Source organism: Trachypithecus francoisi, unplaced genomic scaffold, assembly GCF_009764315.1.
Source record: "Trachypithecus francoisi isolate TF-2019V2 unplaced genomic scaffold, Tfra_2.0 Lachesis_group20, whole genome shotgun sequence".
NCBI classification, from domain to species: domain Eukaryota; kingdom Metazoa; phylum Chordata; class Mammalia; order Primates; family Cercopithecidae; genus Trachypithecus; species Trachypithecus francoisi.
In genome coordinates, this window is record NW_022681466.1 from 68,210,542 (window position 1) to 68,231,415 (window position 20,874).

General features: G+C 51.2%; 1 protein-coding gene across 6 annotated transcripts in view; it reads left to right on the forward strand.

The window, feature by feature from the left end:
• ANKFY1 (ankyrin repeat and FYVE domain containing 1) overlaps positions 1 to 11,509 on the forward strand; it is a 102,413-nt gene extending 90,904 nt beyond the window's left edge. For 2 of the 6 annotated variants that reach the window (XM_033185038.1, XM_033185042.1), the window contains 7 exons: positions 132 to 308; positions 3,113 to 3,260; positions 3,722 to 3,812; positions 4,646 to 4,770; positions 6,549 to 6,695; positions 8,447 to 8,537; positions 9,756 to 11,509. In XM_033185038.1, the coding sequence (XP_033040929.1) occupies positions 132 to 308; positions 3,113 to 3,260; positions 3,722 to 3,812; positions 4,646 to 4,770; positions 6,549 to 6,695; positions 8,447 to 8,537; positions 9,756 to 9,888 (912 nt within the window). In that variant the 3' untranslated portion in view covers positions 9,889 to 11,509. Of the gene's footprint in view, positions 1 to 131; positions 309 to 3,112; positions 3,261 to 3,721; positions 3,813 to 4,645; positions 4,771 to 6,548; positions 6,767 to 7,100; positions 7,219 to 8,446; positions 8,538 to 9,755 lie in introns of those variants that run through there. The other 4 variants (XR_004430888.1, XM_033185040.1, XM_033185039.1 and 1 more) reach the window with 4 other exon arrangements.
• Positions 11,510 to 20,874: the final 9,365 nt, after the last annotated feature.

The following is a 20,874-nucleotide window of genomic DNA, read 5'->3' on the forward strand; positions in this document are numbered from 1 at the left end:
GGAGGGGGTTTCCTAAGACTGAGGGAAGGTCTCCATCATGACCTCTCCAGTGGTCAGTTTAGCTTGCAGATGAAGCTCAGGAGGTACTCTTAAAAGGGAACTAATCTTTTGCTTTGCACTTGTTGCTGTAGGTGGATAACAAGGGCCGGAATTTCCTTCATGTGGCAGTTCAGAATTCTGATATTGAAAGTGTGCTGTTCTTGATAAGTGTCCACGCTAATGTAAATTCAAGAGTCCAGGATGCCTCCAAGTTGACCCCCCTGCACCTCGCTGTCCAAGCAGGCTCAGAAATGATTGTCCGCAATTTGGTAAGTGACACAGAAATACCGCGTGTAATAATACGTTGTCAAAGCAGAGTGTAGAGCTTGTGCGGAATCTCATCACAGGTGCTTTGCCCGGTGTTGTGAAAGGCCAGTGTGAATCTGGGGAGCGAGGCCGGTGCACTCAGGAAGATGGTGTCAAGGGCTGCGTGTCCTGAGCGCCCTGTTGGGCTGCGTGGGCTGCCAGATGCTACATGGGGCCCTGCCACAAAGCAGGGCTTCGACGGCAGAGGCAGGACGGGAGCGCAGAGGAAGCGGAGACCTGCTTCTGTTCTCTGTCAGGCATTCCACTGGGACTTTAAAGTGAGCTGTCTCTTAATTTTCAAAACCACAGAGGGGTATAAGAAATGTTTTACATTTTACGAAGGAGAAAATTTAGGCCAAGAAAGAATTTTACCCCCTAAGGCTATCTAAGCTAATAGTGTTGGATTTTAGCCTTGGCACTGGACTCCAAAGCCTGCTTTTTCCAGTATAACATAATACCACCCAGGCAGGGAAGGGTCTCAGCAAAGATGCGGAGATCCGGAAGTGCATGTGGCGTGTTTTATGTAGGAAAATTTGGTAGAAGTTGTAGGAGAGTTGAAAGAGCTGTGGTTAGAGAGGCAGGCAGAAAACAGAACGTGGGTGTCACATTTCAGACCGAGAACTGTGAGCAGCCAGTATGTTTTAGCAGCGGAGAAACCACTGTAAGTGTCTGAGCTGAGAGAACAAGGCCAGAGCTGAGCCAGGGCCTCCCCATCTGGTCTGCTCCTCAGAGCCGGCTGTCGCTGGTCCCTCCCTCAGCCCTCGACGCAGGCTGCGGAACTGGCCGCCAGGGCACCTGAGCAGCCTTTGCTGCCTTGGTGTAACTGTTTCTAAAGAGTACTTTTTAGAGAAGCCTTGTGACTTGATTGTGTTTGAGCTGAGGCAGCATTTGAAGGAGGCGCCTTGTGAGTGAGACACGCAGGTGTAGGGGGCTCACCGGTTACTAGACTGTGGGGAGGCTGTGGCCGTGAGTGGGAACTGAGGAATGAGGAGAGGTGGATCCGATGATGCCGGGAACAGACTGGATGTGGGAGAAGCAGCCAAGGAGGCGGAGCTGGGTCCCAAAGTCGTAGGGAATCAGCCTCGTGATCATCAGTCTTGATGCCTCTGTAGGGCGGAAGGAGGTCTACTGTCCCTGACCAAGGTTCCTGCCTTCCTGGGGCCCAGCATGACAGATGATAGGAGCGCCCAGAAACACTAGAAACAGCGGGTTTTCCAGTGTCCACGTGCTCCTTTCTCTTTGAATTGATGCTGCATCCTGTTTGAACCTGTTATACTGAAACCCCTTCCCTACCTCTCTTCTCCCAGTTAACTAGCTGTGGGGCCAGTGATGATCCCTAACATAGCACCAGGGCCCACGAATACGCGTCTGTGAGACGGCCTGTATGGAGAGTCCCATATCCACTCGTATGTCGTACCCATCAGTGATGAGACTGGGCGCCCAGAGTTCTGGGGAGGCTGGGATTTAGAAGTCAGGGTCCTAACAGAGCAGCTAACCAGCGCCTAGATTTTCCCAGAGGCAGTGCCTGTGCATGCGGAGGAACCGGGGTGGCCTTTCACCTCAGGAGTGGCAAATTGGTTCTGACTACAGACCACAGCAACTGTTTTTTAAACTTTGTCAGAAAGAGGATGATGAACTTCAAATACTAAATGAATAGGGCATCATGTAAAGGTCCCACCTGCTGTTTTGATTCTGTAATTCTTTGTGTACCCCCTTTTTTTTTTTTTTTGAGACAGAGTCTCTCTCTGTCGCCCAGGCTGGAGTACAGTGGCCGGATCTCAGCTCACTGCAAGCTCCGCCTCCGGGGTTTACGCCATTCTCCTGCCTCAGTCTCCGGAGTAGCTGGGACTACAGGCGCCGCCACCTCGCCCGGCTAGTTTTTTGTATTTTTTAGTAGAGACAGGGTTTCACCGTGTTAGCCAGGATGGTCTCAATCTCCTGACCTCGTGATCCGCCCGTCTCGGCCTCCCAAAGTGCTGGGATGACAGGCTTGAGCCACCGCGCCCGGCCTAGCTCAGGCTTTCAAGGCTGCAATGAGCTATGATGGTACCCCTGCACTCCAGCCTGGGTGACACAGCAAGTTGCTGTCTGAAGAAATAATAAGTAGAAAACAGTAGTGAACTAGTACACACTCAGTGTGGAAAACCTCAGAGCATGTAAGGAGATGAAACAGTGTCTCCCTTTGCCCCCAGCTCTTCCGAGTATGGCGTTGATGCTTTGAAGCACCTCCCAGGTGCCTGTGTGCGTGCACACTTGTGTGTACACAGCTCTGCCTTCCCCCGATGGAATCGGACTATCTTCTAAATTGCAGGGCTTTGTAAACATACTTGTCATCCACATCTTTCCATGTTAATCGATAAATATTTATCATCTGACTCTATTGTTTGTATCTATTACAATTTTTACAACCAAACCCCTTTGCCATCAGGCTTTCCTATTACGAGCAGTAGACACCCTGATATAGTACAGTGACCATCACTGCAGTCTTACACAGCTTTTGTACATGAAAGCCTTAGAAGTGGCGTTTCTGTGTTCCAGGGAATGGCTGGTTAACATTTTGATAGGTAATTGCCAGTTTGCCCTTGGCACAGGTTTTGCTGGTTTCTGCTTCAGCAGGAGTATGTGTGAAGCCCTTATGCTCCCAGCTCTGTCAGCAGGGCAGGCCATCAGCCTCTGTGGGTGTCAGAAGACAAGCAGACTTGGCCCCCATAAGAGGGATCTTGATGGTGGCAGCGAGACTGACTGTTCGTGTAATGAACTTCAACAGCTTCTTGCAGGAGCCAAAGTGAATGAATTAACCAAGCATCGCCAGACTGCCCTTCATCTTGCTGCCCAGCAGGACCTGCCCACCATCTGCTCAGTCCTCCTAGAGAATGGCGTGGACTTTGCTGCCGTGGATGAGAATGGAAACAATGGTAACTCCCAGTCATTCCTTAGTACCTTGAACGATCCCTCCATTCTAGGGGTGGGGGTGCAGTGCACCCTTGGGTCTGCTCCAACTGGGAAGGTTGGCTTTTATAGGAGAAAGCTGTGACAGGAAGTGCTCTGGGTAGGGCATCCAGCCTGCGACTGCCCAGGCCTTGGGCAGCCTCCTCATCTGAGCAGGAGCCCTGGAAGCCTGCACTGCCTCCTTGGGAAACTATTAAATCTCACCTTTGGGTAACTGCTGAAGCAGAAAGCACAGCACAGAGCAGGCGTGAGATTGCATTTGTGACGCATCCTTGAGGGTGATGAAGACCAGAAAGGGTGGCTCTGTGCGTGGCCGGTTGCTGCTGTGGCCAGGTCCCATTTACAGAGAGGTCTGTGCGGGTGAGGGGAGTGGGGAGTTTTCTGCCTGTGCTTCTAGGCTTGCACAGTAAGAGGATTTACTTCCCAGCTCTTCATCTTGCTGTCATGCACGGCCGGCTCAACAACATCCGGGTTCTCCTGACAGAGTGCACAGTGGACGCCGAAGCCTTTAATCTCAGGTGAGTGTGCGGGGCCCGCGCGGGGCCCATGGCGCCTGCTGCTCAGAGCTGCTGGTTGCTGGTGCCTCCCATCAGCCCCAGGGAGGGGCTGCAAAATTGGCCACTAGGGCCCCTCACCAGCTTCGGGTACTTTATTTTGGTACTTTTGGTACTGGTATTTTGTTTTAATAAAAAATGCTTCTTAAAAAAACTTTTGGCTGGGTGCGGTGGCTCATGCCTGTAATCCTAGCACTTTGGGAGGCCAAGGCGGGCAGATCACGAGGTCAGGAGATCGAGACTATCCTGGCTAACACAGTGAAACCCCGTCTCTACTAAAAAACACAAAAAACTAGCCGGGCGAGGTGGCGGGCGCCTGTAGTCCCAGCTACTCGGGAGGCTGAGGCAGGAGAATGGCGTGAACACGGGAGGCGGAGCTTGCAGTGAGCTGAGATCCGGCCACTGCACTCCAGCCTGGGCGACAGAGCGAGACTCCGTCTCAAAAAAAAAAAAAAAAAAAAATGTTGTTATGCATGCACTTAGGTTACAGTAAAATACAAAATAAGAAAAAGAAAAACTATCTAGAACCTCCTTTTCCCTACCTGTTTTTCGGGTAAGGAAACGTAACCCCATGAAACGGAACCAGGGCTTCCCACATAGGCCTGCCTCCTCGCGTCATAGTGGGAAGAATAACCCTCATCTTACTGTATGATTTTCAGAGTGACATTTAAGGAACCCAGTACACTCAGCATGTCTTTTAGATGTATCCACCGTCACAGAGTTCAGAAAATTCTATTTATTTTGTGTGTGATGGCCAAGGCAGATACATTCCTAACTTTTCCAACTTGTTGTATCAGAGGCCAGTCACCACTGCACATTTTGGGACAATATGGCAAGGAGAACGCGGCGGCCATCTTTGACCTCTTCTTAGAATGCATGCCGGAGTATCCTCTGGACAAGCCAGACGCAGACGGCAGCACGGGTATGTAGCAAGGCCGCAGCCTGCTTCCTGGAAAAGCAGGAGCCCAGGCACACATCGTTATCTGAGAGCATTCAGCGCGCAGAACAGTTGTGTTGGGCCCTCTGAGTGTGAGTCACAGAGCCCTGTCGTGGCGTCTGGGGTGTCTGGTTTTAGTCACCGTCACATCTCATGGAGTCTGGGGTGCCTGGTTGTAGTCACTGTGACATCTCGGAGTCTGGGGAGTCTGATTTTAGACACCGTCACATCTCAAGTGCATCGAGCGCTCTGAAACCATCCATACCCTTCTCCAAACAGGCCTGCTCACCTGTTTTTCTTTCCCTCATTTGCCTCTTGTCCAGTCAAATAGGGCCCTACCCAAGCTCCCAAATTCTAGCAGAGAAAGAAAGTATAAGCATCTCACAGGATCTTCAAAAGGAAGAGATGCCCTCAAGTATGTGTTGGCATGCTTTGAGCAAGTGGCAGACTGCCCAGAAACACAGGGTGCCTTCTTATGCAGAGGCTCCAGGCCTCTCCCGGCTGCTCTGGGTCCCCGTGGTCACTGGTCATCCGTGTGTCCTAGCTTTTCTGATGATTCTTGCGTTCGTTTTCTTGCCAAGGACTCGCGGCAGCCCCATAAGGGAAGCAGTGCACATAGGTGTGTCCCTGTTTTTCGGGTAAGGAAAAGTAACCCCATGAAACAAAACCAGATGTCATCCCCGCCCACAGCCCTCCGCGCAGCTGTGTGGCTGCTGCATTCCCATTCACTCACCCGTTCTAGAGAGAGCCTCTGTGGTCTTGGCAGAAATGGAGTCACCATGGGGTTGTCTGAACCTTAACATGGGACCGCATCTTTTCTCACCATTTTCTCTTGGTCTTGAGAGGAGCTGGTGGCCTTGCTACGTGAGCATTGTTGTTTAAGCTTCAGAGGAGTCAGGCCCGGGGAGTGGAGTGAGCAGCACATACTCAGCACACCTTGCCCGGGAGCAGGTAAACAGGAACAGGCAGCAGGGAGAGGCTCCGTGTCTAGGCCCCCGGTTTACAGAGACCTGGGTGCAGATGCCTAGCCCTGTCCTAGCCCTGTCGCATTCTAGCAAGGTGACCGGGTGCATCCTTCCTCATAGGCCTGCTTCCTCATTTGACAGTGGGAAGAATAACCCTTATGTTATTGTATAATTTTCAGAGTCGAACCTAAGGAACCCAGTAAACCCACCGTCTGGGAAAGGGCAGCAAAGGGGAGCCGCAGTGAGCTGTAATTGTTTGTAGGGAAGGCCAGCAGGTTGGCCTGGCCAGAGTCTGGGTTCTTACGGGCTCCATGGGGTGGAAGAACTTTCTGGAACATGCTCCGAATACTGATTTTTCTTCTCCATGTGTACACAACTCATAGGTTTAGATTTAGTTACATTGGGTGAAAAGAGCTTTGTCCTTTGTGGAGAAACCAGTGTTTCAGGCCAGAGGAAGGCACCTGAGACCACAGTAATGACTCCCTCCGCGGTGAACCCCTCACCACCTGCACGACCTTAGCTCTCTTGCAGCCCAAGCTCCACGTGGGAAAGACTGCGTCTCGGAAACCGCAGCTGCTCTAGACTTCTTTGGCTCGTGGCCACATCCTTTATTGGAAGATGCTACAGGTTGTCCACAGAGGTCTCTCCAGAGCCTCGGGGCCCCTGTGTGTCTGTGGGGACTCCGTGAACAGATGTCCTGCCAGCAGTCTGTTCTGCCCTCGGCTCTCTTCCGCCCTCCGTGTACGGGTGCAGCTGGGCCGGGTGGGAAGGAGCCCTGTGCGTGCTTTTGTTTTCCAGTGCTGCTCTTGGCATACATGAAAGGGAATGCCAACTTGTGCCGCGCCATCGTCCGGTCGGGGGCTCGCCTCGGGGTGAATAACAACCAGGGAGTCAACATTTTCAACTACCAGGTCGCCACCAAGCAACTTCTGTTTAGACTTTTAGGTGAGTGGCCTGCTTTCTGCTCTTACAGTGCAAGCAGCGTCTCAGTGTTACAATCGCGGTGTATTGTGTAGGCGATCTTTCTTTCTTTTTTTTTTTTTTTTTTTTTTTGAGGCGGAGTCTCGCTCTGTCGCCCGACTGGAGTGCAGTGGCCGGATCTCAGCTCACTGCAAGCTCCGCCTCCCGGGTTTACGCCATTCTCCTGCCTCAGCCTCCCGAGTAGCTGGGACTACAGGCGCCCGCCATCTCGCCCGGCTAGTTTTTTTTTTTTTTTTGTATTTTTAGTAGAGACGGGGTTTCACCGTGTTAGCCAGGATGGTCTCGATCTCCTGACCTCGTGATCCGCCCGTCTCGGCCTCCCAAAGTGCTGGGATTACAGGCTTGAGCCACCGCGCCCGGCCTGTGTAGGCGATCTTTCAATCTCACGGTGCCTTAAGATCGGCACTGCTCGTTTCCAGGCAGTAGCTGCGACTGTCTCTCTGAATAAGTGAAGGACTTGTGAGCAGTGTTGGGAAGGTCACTGTGAACAGTCTTTTCACAGCACTCCCCCTTGTTCACTTCCCACATCCCACAACCTTCTGGAAACGCCCAGCAGGCCCCCTTCCTGTGTCTCCTGGCCACTTACCTGCACACCTGTCCTCTTGAGACTGATTCAGATTCTCTAGAACCTTCAGAATGGCCCACGGCTCCAGCCCCTGTCAGCTCTCCCTCCCCTGTGTCCCTTTTGTTTGAAGCCGTGCGTCCCTCTTGATTTCCTATTTGTGAATCTTTACTCTTCCTGCGGAGGTGACAGAATCAGAATGCCTCGAGTGCCTGTGCTGTGTCATCACTCACAGTGGGGAGAGACAGGCAGGAAAACAAGCTCAGACACCCCTGGTAGCCATGTGATGGCGAAGCACAGGACCTGCCCGGGGGCACAGCTGCTCTGTGGCAGAGCTAGGTTGAAGGGCAGCGTTTGTGACACCTGGTCCGCTGCCACTTCCCTCTGCCATGCACTTAGCCTTTTAAAAGCTCAGCTCTGGTGCCCAGCACAGGGCCGGCGACACACACACATCCCAGTACTCAGCAGGAACTGACAGATTCGCATGCTGCTCCCTCCCCGTGAGCTCAGTGGAGCTCTCTGTGTAGAGTGGTCAGTGCCGGGCATAGAGTGACAGTTCAGCCAGTAAATCCAAGTGACGGTCCTTCCTGTCTGCACTGGTAACTCCTAACCTACATGTGAAAACTTGGTTCTTTCTCGTAGGTTGCTCTGCCCGTAGCCCCACTGCAGACTCAGGCACTCTCTCCAGAAGCCTGGAAATCACCTGTGTCTTCTGCCTGCTCCCTCTCACGTCCCACACTTGTGTTCAGTCACTAAGTCTTACAGATTCTGCCGCCTCAATGTCTCTTGTCTTAGTCCCATCTTCTGTTCCCCTGGCCAGTTTTTCTAGCTATGTGGTTTCTGTTCCCTCCCTACCGTGCCTTCTGTCCCAGTCATCCCTGACTATGTGTTTCCCCCACAGACATCATCGCTGGTTCACCTCGTTGACCACTGTTTTCTTCTCCCCAAGTCTCCCGGGCAAGGGCTGATCCTCCAGTCTCCTCCGGGAAGCTGGCCCTGAGCCACTTAGAACCTGTTGCTCCTTCGTCACCTATGTCATGTGGCAGTGGGTGGCCGCACTTACTGGTCTGTTTCCCTGCTCCCTCTAAGCCCTGGGGCTTGCCTGGCGCAGTTGCTGTTTGACGGGACTAGTCCTCTCCCCTTTGTGTCACAGATATGCTGTCCAAGGAGCCTCCGTGGTGCGACGGCTCCTACTGCTATGAGTGCACTGCCAAGTTTGGAGTCACAACTCGCAAACATCACTGGTAAGACCCCAGCGTCACTGTCAAAGGAGTGAGGGGACTTCCACTGACGTCATTGCTTCCCTCTTCTCCAGGATAGGCCATGAACTTGCCTGGGTCCTGCACATTCATGGGCAAAACTTGACCAAATGGAGGGATGAGATGAGCACACCCAAGGATCTTACTGAGGAAGAGAGATGTAGGGAAGGCAGGGAGCCTGCAGACTGGTGGTGTTCCTGCTAGAAGCTGAAGGTGCACAGTTCCCAGGCAGCCTGCCAGGCCTGTGCTGTCCTCCCTGACCTGCTGCCTGCAGCAGAGCTGAGATGAGCCACTGCCCTCATGGTGGGCCTCAGTATGGGGCGCTTGGCCGAGAACTGAGGAGCTGTTCCCATTCTAATGAGATAGATAGGCCAGGTGCGGTGGCTCACTTTGCGAGGCAGAGGCGGGCAGCTCACTTGAGGTCAGGGGTTTGAGACCAGCCGGCCAACATGGCAAAACCCCATCTCTACTAAAAATACAAAAATTAGCTGGGGGTTGTGGCGGGCACCTGTAATCCCAGTTGCTTGGGAGGCTGAGGCAGGAGGTTGCAGTGAGCCGAGATCACGCCACTGCACTCCAGCATGGGCGACAGAGTGAGACATCATCTCAAAAAAGAAAAAAGAGATAAAAAAGATAGTGCTGAGCTGCTCTCTTTTTGCTTTTGAGACAGTCTTGCTCTGTTACCCAGGCTGGAGTACAGTGGCGTGAGCTCGGCTCACTGCAGTCGCCACTTTCCGAGTTCAAGCAATTCTCATTCCTCAGCCCTGAGTAGCTGGGATTCAGGCATGCACCACCACGCCCGGCTAATTTTGGTATTTTCAGTAGAGACGGGGTTTCACCATGTTGGCCAGGCTGGTCTTGAAACTCCTGCCCTCAAGTGATGCGCCCGCCTCGGCCTCCCAAAGTGCTGGGATGACAGGCGTGAGCCACCGCGCCCGGCCCGAGCTGCTCTTGATCAAAAAAAAAAAAAAAAAAAAAAAGCTGCCTTCAGTATTGCTTTAATATAATGATTGACTAGAGTTTTGTTTTCATAGACTAAAACTTCTACATGAATTACGGTAACCTGGCTGGCAGTTGGCAGAGTTGCCAGAGTAGCATCGCGGGCGCCTTGTCTGCCAGGCCCTGCTGCAGTTGTCCTCACTTGCCAGGAAGCAGAGTCTGTCGTCAGGGCTCCTCTCATACTTCCTCTCTTTGCTTCCACAGTCGTCACTGCGGACGTCTTCTTTGCCATAAATGCTCGACCAAGGAGATTCCCATTATAAAGTTTGATCTGAACAAGCCTGTGCGAGTTTGCAACATTTGTTTTGATGTACTGACTCTGGGTGGGGTCTCTTAGTGAGCCCCCCGGAGGGCCCAGGCCACATCCTTGGTCACCTCCCCAGCAGCTGCTCTGCTCACCAGCCTGACCCCACCCAGAGCAGGAGCTGGCGGGTGTCTTCCTGCGGCAATAGACTGGAACAATTAAGGACCATGGTGTGATAGATCCCATTTCAAATGATTCCATATGATTGTCAGTGTGTGTGTCAGACTGTGGTCGATTTCACTAGATGTCTCACTAATCAGACCAGGCCATTTGGCCTAAGTGGTAAATGTGATTAGGAATTAGCCCCCTCCCCATTCTGCTAGCAACATACAAGGACACTTGGAAAACAGTTTTCCCTTCCAGTAGCTTGGTGTCCATCCCAGAGCATTCATGAAGTCTTCCCGCTGGGCTGACTGATGAGGCAGAGCCTCACAGTGTAGGAAGCTGGCTAATGAGCTGACTTTACTCTAGGGTAAGTGGCTGTGGACTTTTCTGTGCAGTGTTTTCATAAAGATAATAGGATCCTCTTGCCCTGAAGTGTTTTTTTCTTTGTAAGCTAAGCTGTATTTTTAGTGAGCTACCCCTTTTAAAAAGGTGAAATCTTTCTTAACAGGGTTCAAAGATGAGAGCTGAAAACTCGTGGCCTTAACAACTGAAAGCTTTACAGTATTCACGCTACTGAGGTGTCAGGAGTGCAGCTGGGCCGCCTGGCGCCTCGTAGCAGCCGTCTCATTCTCTCGTCTTGCTGCGTCCTGTCTGTGGAGTCCTCAGTCACTCTGCCGCTGGAGAGTGCTGGAGGAAATGCACTTTTATTGTGCTGCACTTTTTATAGAGCTGCATTATTGGTGATCCCAGTTTAAAAATCCATATTCAGAAATACCCTCACGCATTCTTGCATCAGTGGTTCTAATGCTCAGCTGTGACTGGGCCTCCGCTCACACGGCCTCCCAGGAAAAACTCTACAAAGCATCTTTTAAAGCAAGAGCTTCACACAGGCCGAGTGATGAGAGGTGGAGTCACTAAGGCTTCAGCCCCAAGGGCATTTCCAGCCTCAGGCCGGCAGGTCCTATGTCCTTGACACAAACGCTTCTTGCTGAAATCCTCCCTAGTGATGCTGCGAGTGCTGTTGGTCCCAGTTCTGTGTAGCTTGCCCTGCCCCATGAAGGGCCACCAGCCAAGGGCCCTGGCCACCTGGGTACCACCTTATTTTGGAAGTCTCTGGCTTGTGTGCTGGATGAGGCCGCCAGAACTTGTTGGGCCGGCGTCGCTGCTAGTACATATATGAACCATGAGGTGTTAAACTTTTCTTTTGAAGGTTTGGCCAGTTTCTAAAAAATGCACATTTAAAGAAAAGCATCTACCACTGCTTTAAAACAGAACAACTCTGAGATGAACAATGTGTGTTATACTCAGAGATTAACAATCTCAATCATACATACTGATTCTTCCAGACATTTAATAACCACTACATTTTTTTTTGCATTAATGAAGTTTGAATATATGTGTAAAGGGACTAAATATTTTTGCAACAGCCTGTTTTTTGTTCATTCTTTTCTGGATAGTGTGTCCTCTGTGTTGTGGTAGATTTATACATTCTGTTGCCTAAATATGTGTGTGAAATGAACTGATAAACTGGAGTACTACTTAAAAAAAAGCTTCTGTGATTTATAAGATATATATGCTTTCTATGTTAATATAAGCTTGTGCACAATGTTTAAAAGAAAACAATTAACTAGAAGCATTCCTGTCTCCCAGTCTGACATGTTTCATACAGAATTTTTTTTTTTTGAGACGGAGTCTCGCTCTGTCGCCCAGGCTGGAGTGAGTGGCGCGATCTCAGCTCACTGCAAGCTCTGCCTCCCGGGTTCCCGCCATTCTCCCGCCTCAGCCTCCCGAGTAGCTGGGACTACAGGTGCCGCCACCTCGCCCGGCTAATTTTTTGTATTTTTTAGTAGAGACGGGGTTTCACCGTGTTAGCCAGGATGGTCTCGATCTCCTGACCTCATGATCCGCCCACCTCGGCCTCCCAAAGTGCTGGGATGACAGGCTTGAGCCACCGCGCCCGGCCCATACAGAATTTTTAATAGAAAAACTCTGCTACTCTTGGCAGACATTTGGCCATGTGAGGCATGTGGTCAGTTTCCATTTTCTGTTACCTGAAAAGGGCCATAAGGAAGCAGGCAGGGCTTAGGCAGCTTGGTTACCTGAGTTAGAAAGGAAGAGAATCATGGTTCGGGTATGAATTGAAGTGGTTGGCACATGGGTACCTGTTCTTGAAAAGGAATGTGGGAGATGAGTCAAGGGTGAGGCCGATTGTTCTACCCATGCCCTGCCACACCAATCTCAGTAACAGTCTCACCTGTCATTGCACTTAGAATCTGAAGATCATGTTTAAAATATGTTGATTCGAGCTTCTGTTTCTTAGCCTGAGTCCCAGGACAGCAGTAGTACTGACTAGCTATGGACTGGGAGAACATTGAGTCCTGCTCTCCATTGGCTGCAGGGTGCATTCATGTGGATATAGGAAAAGCCTCTTTCCACAGACTTAGGAAGGCCCCCAACCACGCAGACACTCGCTGGACTGCACTCAGCAGGCTCCTTGAGTGGGAACCGTCCTAGTGGACTCCAACATGCACTGCCCTGGCTGGGACTAGGCATGCTTCCAGCCCTTCCCGTGCTCTCCCTGCTGTCAACACTTGAGTACAAAACTGCCTAGCTGTGGGTAAGTTTTCATCAGTAGCTTAAGTACTAGTAGCAAAAACTTAACTTCATTCAGAAAGTTGCCACTTCTGAATGCGTGGAGCAGGAAAAATAAACTTGACCGAAACATAATTTGCTGCAACAGTCAACGTTGTTATGCTGAATTTGCTCTGAACTGCCCTTTGCTCATCGCCAGATTTATTATTCAGTGTATTCTTAACAGTCTTTTGTTGTCGTCGTTTTTAAAACAAAGGTACGGACCACGTGCTATATATAAATCAAATGGCTTAAACTAATTTGCTGTGATCCTCTAACACCGAAATTTCCCGTAAACTTAAGTGCCTACACTTAGGACTTTTGACTTTCAGTCATCTTTTTCGTGGCGTCTCACTGAACATGTCAGAACATGTTCCATTTGGAGTTTTGGGCCTGTGCACTGTCAACCCCAATTACCAATTTAGTTGAGGCTGGATTCAACTGCTCAGTTCACCTGCCACGTTCTCTCCAAGGAGTGGGGTCTACGGGACCTTCAGTCCTCTACCTCAGAGCCCCGAGTCATTTCTGACCACCCCGTTCTGTGTCCTCACTCTTGTCCCTGAATGGGTCCCTGTGTGGATCTCTGTGTGTGTGTGTGGTTTGTCCGCTCCCCCCCTCATAGCCCACACCCGCCGTAGTGAACTGCTTCTGCACTGATCTTGTCCATGGCTATGGAGTGGAGGGAAGGTCTTGGGAAAGGGGAGAGCCTTGACTTCCATCTAGGTTTCTTTTATCTGGAGAAAAAGAACATTTTTTAACTATGTAATGCTTAGCCCTGAAAGGCAAGCTAACTTCCCAGGTGACAGTAGCAGGAACAAGTAAGGATAATGCTTCCATGACAGACACTTGCTTCCCTTGGGACAAGTCCCAGAAGAATGATCTGAAGCACCAGAGCTCCCCAGCCCAGCCTGGTGGCAGAGGACGGAGGCGGCACCAACTTGCCAAAGGGAATTGGGAGCTACCTTCTCACTCTGGAAGTCATTTAGTGAAGAGCTGACTGACAAGATAAAAACCCTGAAATTCCCAGAAGTTACAGATGCCTTAAAGACTTTCTTTGGAAGATCATTGCCTGTACAATTCCTTTTTTGTGTGGCATAAATAATATATTAACCTGTTACAACTGACAACATTGGTTTCCTGCAGCTAGGGAGTCTTGAGTTGAGACTGCTGGCCTTGATGACTTGCCCTTTTTGGCAGATGTGCGGAGGTGGCTGTTACAACATCCCTGTGTGACCCCAGAGGAGGGGCAGTAGCTGGGCAGAAACTGCAGGCACACATGTGGGTTGATACCCTGGCTTCCAACCCATTCGGGGCGGTGCTCAGTGTGGGGTGATGGTATCATAGAGGACCATGGCGCTTATCAGAATTGTTTCTTTGCAGTCTGTGTAATGGAATGTATTTTTCAAATACTGATATTTGCATTTTCTGTAACAATTCCTTATAATAAAATGAAGTAAAATTGTGCATTTAAAGTGGAAACTTTAATAAGACATTTGTAGTTACTTCTAATGCAGAAATACCAATAAGCATTAAAAACAAATTTTAGCAAACTCCTGACATGTGAATAAATTTCTTGACCAGCTGTCCTCCAGGAAAGTTTGAATTCCAACATTTTTCAGGAACATGCTGTTGACAGCAGTAAAAGTAGCTATTTTATGTATTTATTTTTAATTTTTAAAAATTTCAGTAGGTTTTTGGGGTTCAGGTGGTATTTGGTTACATGAAGTTCTTTAGTGGTGATTTCTGGGATTTGGGGGCACCCATCAGCCAAGCAGTGTACAGTGGACTCTTACCCCTCACTCCCAGCCGTGTCTCCTGAGTCCCCAAAGTCCACTGTATCATTCTTACGCCTTGACGTCCTCATAGCTTAGCTCCCGAAAAGTATAGTTATTTTAAACATAGTAGCTGCTTAACTCACTGTGCCTGTGCTCTTGGCCCAGATTTCAGCTCATGGCACCGAGCATGATCACTGAGGCAGTCTCAGTCACCATCACCTGACCCCTCTGAAGTTCCCAAGAGGATCCACTCATCATGAGCTTTCTGCTGGCCAAGGCGTGAAGGGCAACTGGCACTGTGGGCTTCAGAGAATACTAAGGATGGTTTCAGGGCTTGCAAATTAAAATCTGGTGATCCATAAAGCCCCTGTACAAATCGTTACCAATCGAACAGCTCACATGGCCCTCACACTTCCCTGAGCTAATACAGTCCCTTTTTCCTGGCTTCCATTTTGCTTACCCCTAGGTCAGACTAGCTGCGGTGATAGAGCTCATAAAGCTCATTCTCCAGTGGCTTTTCTCATAGTTCATATGCACTGTTAAGTGTTTCCACGTGACAATCCCAAGTAATCCTCACCGCTGTCCTTAAGGTGAACAGTGCTAACCACACTGTCACTGGTTATAAGCAAAGCACAAACAGTAACCAGGAACACAGCAACTTCCACACGTTTGCCCAGCCAGAGAAGAGCACTGGGTTTTAGTTCTGGTTTTTCATTGACTAGCTGAGAGTTCTGGGCAAGTTTCCTAACTTCTTTGCCTCTGTTTCCCTACCTACATAATGGGGGTGGACTGTAGTCCTTAACTCACAGGGTTGCCTGGAGGAAGGTGATCAGTAATGTGCCCTTCTCATCCAAGTACCCACATTCTGGTGTGTGCACGGCAGGGCTCCTCTGGCAAGGGCTATGGCAGTATGTGCTGCCCCTGGAAGAAATCGGGGGCCTCTGGCAGTAGGAAATGCTCTCAAGGGTGGGGTCCAGCCTAGGGCCGCTGCCCTTCTCTGAGGGGCACCCACAGACTTCTGAGCAAGCACAGTCCTAACCTCCCCACTGGGGCCAGCATTCAGAGCACAGCTTTGCCTACGGCAAAGCAAGTGTGGGGGCGGGGCGGGGTTCACACTGGCTGAGCTGGGACCAGAAAACCTCAGACTCTTCACTCTTAGATGTTTATAGAAAACCGTAATCTCCGAATGAAAAGGCAGACGTTGAAACTTCCTTCAAGGTGAGTTCTTTATTTTTGGGTTTTGTTTGTTTTGGGACAGAGTCTCACTCTTGTCACCCAGGCTGGAGTGCAGTGGTGTGATCTCGGCTCACTGCAGCCTTCCACTTCCCCAGTAGCTAGGACTGCATGCGCACACCACCACACCCAACTAATTTTTGTATTTTCGTAGAGATGGGGTTTCACCATGTTGGCCAGGCTGACCTCCATCGAACTTCTGGCCTCAAGAAATCCACCCACCGCCGGGCACGGTGGGTCAAGCCTGTAATCCCAGCACTTTGGGAGGCCAAGACGGGCGGATCACGAGGTCAGGACATCGAGACCATCCTGGCTAACACGGTGAAACCCCGTCTCTACTAAAAATACAAAAAACTAGCCGGGCGTGGTGGCGGGCGCCTGTAGTCCCAGCTACTCTGGAGGCTGAGGCAGGAGAATGGCGTAAACCCGGGAGGCGGAGCTTGCAGTGAGCTGAGATCCAGCCACTGTACTCCAGCCCGGGCGACAGAGCAAGACTCCGTCTCAAAAAAAAAAAAAAAGAAATCCACCCACCCTGGGCTCCCAAAGGGCTGGGATTATAAGGGCCCGGCCTCCTTCACAATGTTGGAGTGCAGCTGCAAAGGCTTTGCCTTAATACCATGCTCACTGGTGTGGCAGAGATCAGACTCGCATCACAAAGCCCAGCTCTGTCACACGACATTGATGTAACTATTAGAAGAGGTGGGGAGATATTCAATCCCCTTTTCTGGGCCATAAAATGGGAACTTCTCGAGGCAGGCATAGAGATTAAATGAGAACAAGGCCTGGCCCAGCAGAGTTGCGCAATACAGATGAGTTTTCTCCTTCCCTTCCTTCTGCCAGCAAGTCTGACTGCATGCTCAGCCTAAGCTGAGCTTATCTGTGGCTTCCATCAAGGCCTTGCCCTTCCTCCCCCATGGTTTTGCCCAGGGCCACCTGTACTTGAGAGGGAAAGGCCAGGCATTTCTCCAGTAATTACAGCTTCTCATGGCTGAGCCCTTCAGGCCATTAAAATGACAACCTATTTTTGCCAAACCTAATTCTTTGCTGAATCCTTTGCCCTGACATGAGAGATGTGTTACCAGGTTAAGTAGGAAGGTAATTACCATAAGGTAAGTATCAAAAAGGAAAGGAATTCTCACTGAGCAAGGCACTCAGCAAGGTCTGCCCTGGAGCCAGCCACGTCTGTCCTGGAGCTGGTGCGTCTGTCCTGGAGCTGGTGCGCAGAAGACTTGCATCCGTCAGAGATCACGTCCCCTCCAGGCACGGCCAGAGCCCGCAGCTGGCTGGAATGACTAATGCTCCTTTTTGTTTGTGTTTTGAAAGATCGAGAACATCTCGGGACCTGGTCCTCACTCTCCCTGCATTCCTGCCACAAGGACAGCCTCTGGCTGCTCTACAGGGTTTACTGCACCATACTGTAAGCCCCCTGAGGTCGGAAGCCTTCCTTCCCCAACCCCCCAACCCTAACATGATGCCTGGCACATAGTAGGTGGTTGGTAAGTTATTTGCTGAATGACTGAGGAGGACTAAAACAGGGGCAGTAACTATTTTCCAGTTAGCCTGGAGTTGGGGGCTGTTTCTGGTTAACAGAGAAGTCTGAGCACTGAGCTCAGGGACTGCCTAGAACTCAGAAGAAAATCTTAATTTCAGCTCTTCTCCTTTCTGTCTGCTCCTGGTCCTGCCCCAGGGAGGGCAAAACGTACAGAAATATGGAGGAGTGAAAATGACACCGAACCAGGCATCCAGAGCTTTGCGTTCTAGGCTCAGCTCCACGCTCAGTGACAAGTTCTATGTGCCTTTGTTGCCTTATCTCCAAAAAGTGCGGTGGCTCACGCCTGTAATCCCAGCACTTTGGGAGGCCAAGGTGGGCAGATTGCTTGAGCCCGGGAGTTCAAGACCAGCCTGGACAACATGGTGAAACCCCAACTCTACAAAAATAAAAAGCTAGCCAGCCGTGCTGGTACATGCCCATAGTCCCAGCTACTCGGGAGGCCAAAGTGGGAGAATCTTTTTGAGCCCGGGAGTTCAAGGCTGCAGTGAGCTATGATCACGCCACTGCACTCCAGCCTGGGCAACAGAGTAAGACTCTGTCTCAAAAAAAAAAAAAAAAAAAAAAAAGAGCTCTGGTAGTTATAGGGGCACAGCACTGAGTAAAGTGGATTATAGGGGTATGGTGCTGAGCCATGTGGATATAGGGGCACAGAGCTGAGTCATGTGGATATAGGGGCACGGAGCTGAGCCATGTGGATATGGGGGTACGGAGCTGAGCCATGTGGATATAGGGGCACGGAGCTGAGTCATGTGGATATAGGGGTACGGAGCTGAGCCATGTGGATATGGGGGTACGGAGCTGAGCCATGTGGATATGGGGGTACGGAGCTGAGCCATGTGGATATGGGGGTACGGAGCTGAGCCATGTGGATATGGGGGTACGGAGCTGAGCCATGTGGATATGGGGGTACGGAGCTGAGCCATGTGGATATGGGGGTACGGAGCTGAGCCATGTGGATATGGGGGTACGGAGCTGAGCCATGGATATGGGGGTACGGAGCTGAGCCATGTGGATATGGGGGTACGGAGCTGAGCCATGTGGATATGGGGGTACGGAGCTGAGCCATGTGGATATGGGGGTACGGAGCTGAGCCATGTGGATATGGGGGTACGGAGCTGAGTCATGTGGATATGGGGGTACGGAGCTGAGCCATGTGGATATGGGGGTACGGAGCTGAGTCATGTGGATATGGGGGTACGGAGCTGAGTCATGTGGATATGGGGGTACGGAGCTGAGTCATGTGGATATGGGGGTACGGAGCTGAGTCATGGGGATATGGGGGTACGGAGCTGAGTCATGTGGACATGGGGGTATGGAGCTGAGTCATGTGGATATAGGGGTATGGTGCTGAGCAAAGTGGATATAGCGGTACGGAAGTGAGTCATGTGGATATAGGGACACAGAGCTGAGTCATGTGGATATGGGGGTACAGAGCTGAGTAAAGTGGATTATAGGGGTCTGGCGCTGAGTCATGTGGATATAGGGGTACAGAGCTGAGTCACACTGGGGCTCTGTCCTCAGAGTGTCTGGTCCAGTGCAAGAGGCTGACAGGAAGTTCATGGTAAGAGCCCACTGTGATAGGAGCACAGTGCCATGGGAACCAAGGAAAGTGCCTCTGTATCTCACTGCTGGCCCAACAGTTACTGAAAGCTTCCAAGCAGGGCCTGATTGAGCTGAATACTGAAGCAATACGGGGTGGATTAATCCAACAGAGGAAAAAGTGTCATTCCAGGCAAAAGAAACAGCCTGTGTGAAAGCACTGCAGACATACCGCAGTGAGAGGGAGGCTGGAAAGGAGGTGCACATGGGAGGAGATGGGAAAGGCACAGGTCTAAAAGGACAGAGGCCACAGAAGGGCCTCGTGTGGCACGCAGCAGAGGAGCTGGCACTCAGTCCTTATAGATAAGGGGAGCCCCTGAGGAGGCTTAAATGGGACATGCCTAGATCATTATTAAGAAAGACAGCTCGGCCGGGCGCGGTGGCTCAAGCCTGTAATCCCAGCACTTTGGGAGGCCGAGGCGGGCGGATCACGAGGTCAGGAGATCGAGACCATCCTGGCGAACACGGTGAAACCCCGTCTCTACTAAAAAATACAAAAAACGAGCCGGGCGAGGTGGCGGGCGCCTGTAGTCCCAGCTACTTGGGAGGCTGAGGCAGGAGAATGCCGTGAACCTGGGAGGCGGAGCTTGCAGTGAGCTGAGATCTGGCCAGTGCACTCCAGCTTGGGTGACAGAGTGAGACTCCGTCTCAAAAAAAAAAAAAAAAGAAAGAAAGACAGCTCGGCCAGGCGTGGTGGCTCACGCGTGTAATCCCGGCACTTTGGGAGGACGCAGTGGGCGGATCACGAGGTCAGGAGTTCAAGACCAGCCTGACCAACAGAGTGAAACCCCATCTCTACTAAAAATACAAAAATTAGCTGGGTGTGGTGACACGTGCCTGTAATCCCAGCTACTTGGGAGGCTGAGGCAGAAGAATTGCTTGAACCCGGGAGGTGGAGGTTGCAGTGAGCCAAGATCTTGCCACTGCACTCCACCCTGGGCAAAAGAACAATACTCCATCTCAAAAAAAAAAAAAAGAGAGAGAGGGAAAGAAAGATGGCTCCCAGCAGTGTGGAGGAGGGATTGGAGGGAGGGAGTACAGTTAGGCTCCTTCAGTAATCCAAGTGAGAAATGACAGCCTAGGCCAGAGAAGGAGTACTGGGGACAGGTAAGAGGGAAGGGAAAGGAGAGAATTAGGGAGGCAGAGCTCCCAGGACCTGCAGGTGGGTTAGGAGGAGGGAAGGAGAACAGAGTGTGGATGGCTGCTCGGATTCTGACTCCGCGTGGCGCTGGTGGGCCGTTCACTTGGAGAACTAGAAGCAGCATGCAAAGGGAAGATGAAACGCTCTGGAAAGCTGCCTGGAGTAGAAGTGCAGGTTTGATGGTCTAAGTAACTTCCAGATTTGGAGTGAGAGGAGCCAATGGGAAGGGGTTTGTGGAGGCAAAACGGGGTTCTCAAGGCAATGAAGAAGGAATGGGCAGAGGGAGAAAGAGAAGCAGGACGAAGCCCAGCGAGGGTTTCATGGAGGACCCCACGGTCCAGTGTCCGGTGTGATGAAGCTCAGGTAAGAACCGGCTGTGACCATGGAATGTGCCAGTGCAGAATTTGTCCTGGTTGTTGGAGCACATGGGGCTGAAAAGCAAAGCTAGTACAAGCCACAGCTGTGGCGCTGAGGGGTTACATGAGAGAAGTGGGCTGTTGAATGCACGCCTGGGGTAAGATCCAGGAGGTGGGGAGAGGTTAAGGTACAAGAGGGGCAGGTGAGAAAGATGGCGGGGGGCAGGCCAAAGGAGCCATGAGCCGGAGCCCAAGCGTAAGGAACAGCTGTGGCCATAGGGCAGTGAGCACGGGTCTGCCAGTGGAGCGGGGGCAGCCTCCACTTTCTAGTCTGTGAATCTGGAAAGCGATTTAGTGAAATGAATGATGGAGAAAAAGGAGACAGTGACAGAGAGAGCGGAAGCTAGAGGATGCTGGGTGGAGGCTCTGATGGGGTGACGCACAGAGGCCATGGTGCTGTCTGTGGTAGTGCTGGTCCCACTTCTGTCTGAAGGAGGAACACTCCTTGCCCCCATCTACCTTGACAAATAGTCAAGAGGTAACAGGTACGACATTTGCCAAGTGTAGGGGTTACAGATGACCCTGGAAATACAAACCACTGGACAAGCAGCAAGCCCAGCCCCCTTC